This window comes from Branchiostoma belcheri, unplaced genomic scaffold (genome assembly GCF_001625305.1).
Source record: "Branchiostoma belcheri isolate BF01 breed outbred unplaced genomic scaffold, Haploidv18h27 scaffold188, whole genome shotgun sequence".
Taxonomy (NCBI): Eukaryota; Metazoa; Chordata; class Leptocardii; order Amphioxiformes; family Branchiostomatidae; genus Branchiostoma; species Branchiostoma belcheri.
The window spans coordinates 292,493-302,510 of NW_017803357.1; the positions used below are offsets into that span (position 1 = coordinate 292,493).

The 10,018-nt window shown below is 39.6% G+C and overlaps 1 protein-coding gene across 1 annotated transcript in view; it reads left to right on the forward strand.

Annotated features, from left to right (window-relative positions):
* The window catches only part of LOC109467711 (tetraspanin-8-like), an 11,259-nt gene extending 2,589 nt beyond the window's left edge, over nt 1-8,670 (forward strand). The window contains exons 2-7 of the mRNA XM_019765758.1: nt 1,097-1,297; nt 2,019-2,093; nt 2,503-2,607; nt 6,308-6,442; nt 7,650-7,733; nt 8,098-8,670. Coding sequence (XP_019621317.1) covers nt 1,097-1,297; nt 2,019-2,093; nt 2,503-2,607; nt 6,308-6,442; nt 7,650-7,733; nt 8,098-8,163 — 666 coding nt within the window. The 3' untranslated portion in view covers nt 8,164-8,670. The remainder of the gene's footprint in view (nt 1-1,096; nt 1,298-2,018; nt 2,094-2,502; nt 2,608-6,307; nt 6,443-7,649; nt 7,734-8,097) is intronic.
* The last annotated feature ends 1,348 nt before the right edge of the window (nt 8,671-10,018 follow it).

The window sequence follows — 10,018 nt, forward strand, 5'->3', positions numbered from 1 at the left end:
ATTTATTCCTTAGAGGTTCTGTATCACTATCATATCCAAATAACTTAAATTTTTACTTTATGTTCAATCATTTATAAAGGAAACTAAAAGATTTGAGTAATTCTTTCCTATCAATTTTGTAAGTTCTGCCTGGAGTACTTTACACATTGTAACCTTATTTATTCTGTTCTGTTATTATTAAGCTTTGCATGTCTGTTTTTGCATTTGCTTTTGTATTTTTGTAATGTTAGATGGCGACATGAACATAAGCTCCGGCTTGAGTGTGTCGTCATCTTGTCCACTTTGCTCCTAAATGTTTTAATAAAGAAAAAAAAAACATGAACGTATATCGCTTCCACGGTTATGTTCTTTACGTTTATGAAGATAGTATGGGGGTGTGACAGTAGGGAAGTTAAAGACAGTGTGGCGATGTGGAGGGCAGTACGGAGGTGTTAATGGTATGGAGGACATTGGTGGCCCACCGTAATGTTGGACACTGTACATTGACATGCAGATGATGGTGATGATGATGAGTTCAGATGTTAGGCCGTGTTTATGTGAAGTCACCCAAACCGCGAGTCGGGTAACTCACATTCCTCACATCTGGTCCACGTGCCACACATTCCTTTGAAACCGTGTTCGATCACAATTCGCTTGAGCTACAATTATTGTTGTTTGATGAAAACACGCAAGGTGGCGTGTTATCAATGCCAGAGGTCAACGACCTGCTTGCTGGTGCCCCCCTCCCAGCGTATCTCGGCCAAATGCCGACGTGGTCCCGCCAGAGGCGGTGAAGCTCGTCCTAGAACGGACACATTATTTGACCATTACTTCTCTTTAAGTTGCTGCCACGTAAAAGTTGGTATTACATATAAATAAAGAAATATCATCCCGTGATCCATGAGTCACATTGAAGTCACATTGCGTTCAGACGCAAATCGCGATGCGGGAAAACCGATTCGAAACCACCTCTAGAAGTGGTTTGGGATCGAGGCGCTTTCAATGTGATTTGGAGCGTTCAGATGGAGCCACTTGAAACCGGCTTCGGGGTAAACCACATGTAAAGCGCCTTGGGTGACTTCACATGAACAAGGCTAAAATGTACGTTCATGTCCAGGTGACCGGAGCGGTGCTGCTGGGAGTGGGCATCTGGCTGCGTGTGGACCAGGATGTGTCCAGGTTCGTGTCAGGTGACCTGAACATGACGTGGTTCTACACGGCCTGTTACGTCATGATCGCCGCCGGAGCCATCACCATGGTAACGGGGTTCCTGGGCTGCTGCGGAGCCATGAAGGAGAACAAGATCATGCTGATGATCGTAAGAGAACGTTTAAGTACTCAAGTAGACAAAATGTTTAAAGCTAAAACTTTTGATCCAACACAAAAATTCTCTCACCTAGAGCTTTCGACCAGTCACCCTGGTCTTCCTCAGTAGACTGACCCAGCGAAGCTTGTCACGTGGCTTCTTTGAACCGCGACGGGGTCGACGTCGTCTACCATTTACCTTTGACCCAGTGTTGACGTCACACTTCAAAGAAGCCACGTGATAAGCTTCACTGGGTCAGTCTACTGAGGAAGACCAGAGAGACTGGTCAAAAGCTCTAGGTGAGAGAATTTTTGTGTTGGATCAAAAGTTTTAACTTTAAACATGTAACTACCAACACAGATGAACTCTCATGGAAGTAGACAAAATATATTACTAATGTTCTTAAACTTCCACAGAAAGTTCTCCACAGCTCAAATCCGTTATCAAACCTCAAGGAGAACCTTCCGAAGTTAAGTAGGACTAATGTGGGGTTCATAATACTAGCATTTGTGTAACATAGTACGTTGCTTGGCGAGTGTCAATAACATACACGGTTTGTATCCGTTTCTCATGTATTGAACACTGCTCTATAAAAGCCCATTAGTTACAGTAACTATGTATGTACGATTGCAACCGTTACGGGAGTTTGTTACGATTCGTGTGATGATATGGGTCAATGCGTTGAAACGTATGTAAAGACCATTAAAGTTTGGAACGTCTTGTGTCCCTCCAGTTTGCGGGTATTTTGGGAGTACTGTTCCTCATCGAGCTGATAGCGGGGATCCTGGGAGTTGTTTACCGTGATCAGGTGAGTGTGCAAAACACGTGTCCATCAAACGCCATTACACGCTGTATATCGTGTCCTTGGCTTATCTACAAGCCAAGGATACATTTTCAAACATTTCTCAATTGATCAATTCATCATGGAGCAATAAGAAGCATTCCATGTTTATTTCGTGATGTATTGCTTTCCAAAAAATACAAATATTGGATAAAACACACATTAGCATTGTCATATTAGAGTGAACCACAAATTTCAATGTCGATGTCATTTTTGTAGTTGTTGTAAATATACTAGTATAATATTTTGGGCATTTTATCTTGTAAATATCAACGCCATTCAGGCAACATTGTATGTCATGTTTGTTATGTTTGGTATCCTAATAAAGAATTGAATTGAAATTGAAGAATTGAATCAATGTTTGTGTGTTACCTAGGTAACGGAATGGACGCGCAGCTCTTTCATTGAAGCGCTTGGTACGGGCAAGATTGATGCCAAGAGTGAGAGTTTCAGGGAGCTCGTGACGGTTCTGCAGGACCAGGTGTGTGATATAGTAATAACCACGTATGATATAGTAATAACCACTTATGGCCATTTTTATCTCGGCCGCCTTAGCGGCCGAGGTATTGTGCTCAAAAATAGGTACGTTGGATGACTGGATAAATCTTGATTTCGACCGTGAAAACCAATGAAACCAATTACTCTGCATGTATACTTTACTTTGTGGTGTCGACCTACCGGATGATAGTGTCGTTATTCTTATACAACAAAGAAGAAATGCTGTTTACCACAAAACCATTGTTTTATATCATAGTATGCCTTTAATGTTCTAGAATTTCGCTAATAGCTGCTGTAATTGGACCAATAAATCAATGACATAAATTATGTACATTAACCTTCCATATTTGCCTAAGTCGCAAGATGTCGCTTTTGATTGGTGAATAAATCACTGTGACGCACGTAAATATTCACTTGAACTGAGAAATTACCGCCCAACAAAACGGACCATTAGATTCCCAGTGCTGTATTACTCTTTTGTTCTTGTGGTCAACTTGTTTTCTTTGCTTGAATCGCGTAAAAGACCAAGGAAAATACAATGAAATCGGCAATCGCCGAGCCGCGCCGATCTGCCGGCGCCATCTTGGATTTTTTTGGAAAGCTGCAATTTGGCCCAAACCGCTAGAGGGGGCGAATTAAAATGTTTAATATATTCGGTCTGAAGTTTTAGTAGCTCTAGCAGTAGAGGAGAAGTTTGATAATGCATAGAACGGATAAAATAGAATAAAATTAAATGAAATAAAATAAAACAGAATAAGAAAATAAAATGAAAATAAATAAAAAATAAATAAAAATAAAAAAAATAAAATAAAATGAAAATTATTGTAGTGGTTACATATACTTAACGTTATATTGTATTTAGCAATGATCATTTAGCAAAAAAAATTCGGTACTGAAACTCCGGTATTCAGAATCAGGTACAGGTACAGGTACAGGTCCGGACCTGAACCTGATCCTCTGGACCTGGAAGAGCCGAACAGGTACCCACCCCTATTGCTAGTGGTGTAATATGGCTGTAATGTCGACACTGTTTGTTGAGTACTAGTACAGTATATTTATATTCCTAATCAAAAGTAACAGTGAAAAATTTGCCCATACATTGGTATTGAAATAAAGAGCACATTTTAGTACCGTTCACCTGTCAATTTGGTCATTTTCCGGGGGGTACGTTTATTCCGGAGGGTATGTATATTAGACTTTGAAGATTTGTCCGGGGGGTATGTTTATTCCGGGGGGTATGTTTATTAGGGACATGAGAGTAGTATGCATTAAATGTTATAAAGATTTGGTAATAACTGCTGCAATTGCACCAATAAACCAAGTTTAAAAAATTACGTTTTAATATTACCTTGAGACATCTGAATAAGTTAAGACGAAGGTTATGGAAGTGCACTATATTCCTCGGTCGCAAGATGTCGCTTTTGATTAGTGGCCTGAATGGAATTTCCCATATCGAAGATCCCGGATGTAACGCATGAGGCTGGTAAGGTATTTACTTAGCAAAAATAGCAAAATATCAGGAATTATAAGGGTATTAGGCATAGAGCCATAGGATAAAAATAGAGCTAAAGATACTACGGGCAAGGGCAATCAATTACATTGTGTTTTATTCGTGCTGTTGAACAGATTTAAACAGAGTTACGAATTCGTACGCCCCCCCCGTGAAAATTTATGAATTCGTACAACCTAACAATATGTTAGTGCATTAAGCTTGATAACGTTTGACAGCTCTGTTATTGTAGCCACTCCATTTTGTGTTGTCTCATGAAGTTATACCAAAATAAAACATTTCACTTTTGACACATGCATCTTTGCTCTTTATTCATCAGTATTGTCCAGACATTACAATTTCAATGAAACATACAGATGGAACATAGTTCCTCTGTAATATACAACATGACACTACTGATTCCAAAAAATGTCTTCCCCATACATAGAGCTGTGTAACCTACTCTAACAGAGAAATTAGCTCCACATACATATCCTAAACTCTTTCCTGTCTCTCAAATCTTCAATCACAAATGAAAATCTGTATCTCTACCTAAACATTTTCCCTCCCAACATCTGCTTCGAGATTAATATTTTTCACTAATTCCATTGAAGCAAATGATAATGGAAGCCAACTTATTACCCTGTTTGGTGTTACAGGTATGAACATACTAGGTAATACATTCTTTCCTCTCTAGCAGTTACACAAATCTATGTGGACATCCTCCAAGAACACAAAACTACATGGCCAGCGGCCGAGATAAACTTTTTTCAAAAGTCTTGTTTCCATTGTAATAAAACAAGCTGCTATCTTGAGATCTTATAGCAGCCCATATCACAATACATTGTTTAAGAAAAGAAGAAAACTAGAGTTCCATGATCTCATACCTTCGCCAAATGAACTTAACAGCTGGTGACTTGTAGATGTCTGTCATTATATTGATTATACAAATAAGATCCTCATTTGTACGAGTGGTAATATTTTCCACCCAATGACAGTCTTATCTTAAAAAGAAAACTATTCAAGCAGTTTGTTCTGGAACTGCAGGAGCGTTTCTTGAATCTCCGAAGTTTGATAACTCAAGAACCGGTTGACGGATTGTCATGATTTTTGGTATGAAGGTAGCTGAAGTGATGCATGACATAATCAGATGACAATTATGCAAATCAGGAGCTAATTTGTATAATTAATGAAGAAATTCTATAAATCTGCTTCGTTCGATAATAGGACTATGAAACACTTGTGACATGTAATTGAGAACTAGAAAAACATCTGAGGATATAGATTATGTAAATGAAGACCTGATTTGCATAATTAATGGGAAATTGTTATAACTTCATAGTTGTAATTGCTGGGAATTTCATACTTGCCGCATTTGGAAGTGAAGTGAAGGTGAACATCAATGAAGATAATTTATTCACATTATGACCTCATTTGCATAATTTATGAGGAAGTGCTAGAATAGCCTATTTTGTTAAGATAAGGCTGCCATTGGGTGGAGAATATGATCAACTGATGTAATCCATGCAAATGACGCTCTTATTTGCGAAATCAATTATTAAAATTGTATAATTCGTCAACTGCAAGGGTTAACATCATTTGGCGAAGGTATGAGATCGTGGAACTCTTGTTTCCAAATGCAACAAGTATGAAAATCCTGGGAGTTACCGCTATGGAATAATAATAATTTCTCATTAATTATGCCATTTAGGTCCTCATTTACATAATTGATATCTGCTACATGTTCCTCTTGTTCTGTATTTGGCATAGTCCTATCATGGAACACAGCTGGTTTGTAGAAATTTCATTAATTATGCAGATTAGATGTTGATTTGCGTAAATACCATTTAATTATTTCAAAGATCACTTGAGGTACCTACATATCAAAGATCATGACGATATCGATACATCAACCGGTTTTTGAGTTATTCTCCTTCAAAGATTTTAAAACAAATACCCCTGCAGTTCCAGAGCAAGCCACTAGGGAGCCCAAACTTACACCCCAAGAGCTTTTTACTACTAAAAATCTTCCAGAAAATTTGGGCCCCACTGCAGTACCATAGGTACACGCTAGGAGGCCCATTATCGAACTTGATCTTATGCACTGGCATACGTAATACAGCTATAGACCTTTTATAAAATAGTTCCATTGTCGACGGCTTAGTTTGTGAAAATGTGACATTTCATTTTGCAGTACTCGTGCTGCGGTCTCGTCAACAACACGGACTGGCAAAACCCCTGTGACCAAGACACGTGCCTCTGCAAAATCGCCAACCAATACTGCAGGAGTTACTTCCCCACTCCACAGAGTTCATGCAGTATCTTCAGGGTAAGTACGGGGCAGACGGTACCAACTGTTCGTCGTGTGGCGTAGCGGCAGAGTGCGCGACTCGGAACCTAGAGGCCTTGGGTTCGAGTCCTGACATGCCACCGATCTTGTGATTTTGGGGTGGGAACTTTACACGACTTTCCTCACTTCGCTCAGGTGGAAATGAGTATTGTCCTGTCATGTATTTGTCCCCTGGGTTGGTGGCGCCATTAATATAAGTTGATAAAACTTGAGTGTGTCGTCACCACGTCTGGTGATTACATGTTGGAATAATAATAAAAAAAAAACTGTGCGTCCTTGTGCACAGCTATGTGTTAGCTAAAGGGAAAGTCACACGTCACACATGACAATTATCATAACATCAGCTTCATGACACGAGTTTTTTTTCAAAATCCATGATTGTTTCCAAAGTTGCACTATGAACATTTTTGCACTGAAATTAAAATATATCAATCGAAATATCCTGGATCGACTCTTCATCTTTTCAACACATTTGTGGAACTCACATTTCTCACATTAATGGTTGGCGATAAGACAGCTCACACGAGGCGCACCCATTTTGTGGCACCACCACAAAATACCAGAATGTAAGTAAACAAGGCTGCCGGCTTTGAAACACACTCGTAAGGCGTCTTATGTCGGCACGTTTATTTCCTGAATAATATTTATTTGCAATGGAGTAGGGTTGATCCAATTCACTTTTTAGAGAAAGAAATTTGACTTTTTGTATCGTTCTAATATAGCATAGCATAATGCAGTGCAGTTTTTAGGGCTTGGCATCCAGTGCAGTTTTTAGGGCTTGGAAACTAAATTTTCCAAAGTCAATATTCTAGTCATTTATCTACATACTGAGTTGAAACAACACTATCCCAGTGTATATTGACCACCATGGAGCAAACATCCCCAAAATTCTGGTAGAAAATGGTTACTGGAAGGGCCCCGGGCTGATTTTTAGGGTCCCACCCAGAAAATTAAGGACTCATCTTCGGGCTTGCTTCTGCAGTTTTAAAAGCCCCAAGTATGTAATACTGAATCAAACGTGCCAATGTGGGGCAGTATTTGTCAGTATCACAAAGATTGCCTTATTCAGAATATTTCCAGTTCTGCTGCCCTGAAATTCCATTGGATGCCTTTAACAATTTGTGCAGGAAACATGTAATACCTCAGGCAACACATGAAGTATATTTCTGTACTCTCTTGCCTCTAGCCGTGCCTGTTTGAATTTGAAATCTACCTAAAGAAAAACATCATCGTCATCGGAGGGGTGGGGCTCGCCATCGCCTTCATCCAGGTAGGTTAAAGGTCACTCTGATGGCTGAGCATAGGTTTGATATCATCTTTTGAAAAGCATGTGTACATGTATTGTGGCTTACTGGGAAGCACTGCCACTGGCGATAAATTACTAGAAAAGAACAAGGACGGAATAGATTAAGAATACGAAAATCCATTCGGGCCGAAGCGGCAATATCATTAGAATGACATGACATGATTAATCTTACAACGCCAAATGAACAGCAGACTTATTGGCGTGGTATCATGTTTTTTTTATCTAAATAGATTACATTTTGTTAAGTAAATAGTTCATTATATAATGTATTGGTTGAAACTGACTTGAAGTTTATGTATTGATGCCTTTTCTTCTCTTTTGTCTTCAGTTGGTCGGCATTGTGTTCTCTGTCATCCTGATCAGGAATGTTAGTGGTGGGGAGAACATCGCCTAACCCCGGACAGCGTCTGACCAAAGAACGGCGAAAACAGTTGCAGCCGCCACATCTTTCGATTGTAGATGAAAAAAAAAACGTTTTGATGTGATTATGAACACTGCGTATTTTAAGTGCTTAAACGTTACCTGCTACATGCTACATACATTGGAAACTAGGTATCAGTAGACTTCTGGATGTAAATGGCTAGACCACCGCGTGTCCAGGTCATTTAAACTTGCCGCAATATGCTTTGACTGCCATGTTACTGTGTGAGAACTAAGTTAGATCTAGTGATACACGTACCAAAAAGGATGTGATTTCTTTAATATTGGGTAAAAGAATGCATGGCCACCGAAGTCTTGGATAGAATGCACACAAGTTTCCAATTTTGCAAGAAGTTATAATAGATGTTTCTCCTGCAAACGAGAGGTCATTTTGTTACTAAACTGTTCTGGAACTGTTCCTTGCTTACGCTCCATTAGTTTTGTTTTCATTTTATAATGTCAGTTTCAAGTTTTTATGTTTATAATGTCAATTTCAAGTTTTCTATAAACTCAGGAGTGTGTCCATCATTGTGATGATAAAGAATTAGAAAATATTATGCGTTTGTTTTGTTGTTATGATTGCGCTTCATGTAGTGTCCTCAAGAGCCTCTCTCTCGCTCTGTGTGTGTGTCTCTGTGTCTGTATGTGTGTGTATCATGTGTGTGTGTGTGTGTGTGTGTGTATGTGTGTGTATCATGTGTGTGTGTGTGTGTGTGTGTGTGTGTGTCTGTATGTGTGTGTATCATGTGTGTGTGTGTGTCTCTGTGTCTGTATGTGTGTGTGTGGTGTGTGTCTGTGTCTGTGTGTGTCTGTGTGTGTCTCTGTGTCTGTATGTGTGTGTATCATGTGTGTGTGTGTGTGTGTGTGTTTCCGCGTACTTGTGGTCAGCATAACTTAACGAACTGTGATGATAGTTGGTATGTGGGTCGGTCGTAGAAAGACGAAGGTCAAAGTCAAATTTGGGTCTCCTGGTGGCTGTCCGTTGTGCTGCATTAGAACAGTTTTTTTGTATCATTTCTCCTGGACATGCTATAACCTTGATAGCTGTTGACTGATAGCTTTACATGCCAGGAACAAGTGCATTGTGTGGGCTTGGTTCCCCTAGCAGCTTGTTCTGGAACTGCAGGGGACATCTTTCAAGGCAGATAAATCAAGAAAGGAACAATGTATTTTCAAGATTTTGGCATGTAGGTAGGTTAGACACATTTAAATGTTACTTATGTAAACAAGAATTCGGAGATCTCAAACCTCCATGAAATATATGAGTTTTTGTAAATGTTTTTGCACAGTACACTACAGTACAGAACAAAATAAAACAGGTTTTTGTTTTCAAAAAGCTAATACAGTAGCACCTTTGGCCTGAAATAGGTCAGCCCCCCCCCCAATGCAAAGGCTGTAAATATTCTCATGTAGGCATGAGATCTCCGATTTCTTGTTTTCTATGGATTTCGTTCGCCTGAAAAACAGGAATTGTGTGCAATCAAATCCATATGCATGATTGAAATCATAGTGAAATTCTGGCCCCAGTTCAGGCTGTTGGAATGAAACAGACGCCAATAATCATTTTGATCGATCGAGTGCAGGGAGAAGCAGGAAACGAGAACTTATCTCACTGGAATAATCAGGCTTTGAAACTGTTGACTGCAGTTCTGTTTTACATCGTTAGAGGCGCACGTGAGAGACGCGAAGTCTTCTGTAGTTTGGCAAACCCATAGAAGCCAACGTTTCTAAATAGAGTTGGTTACTTCTGTTCTAGTGTTATTTCTACGAAGGCCCACAACGATACTTTCATACACCTCTTCCGCGACCCTGCCACACCGCGCTTCCAA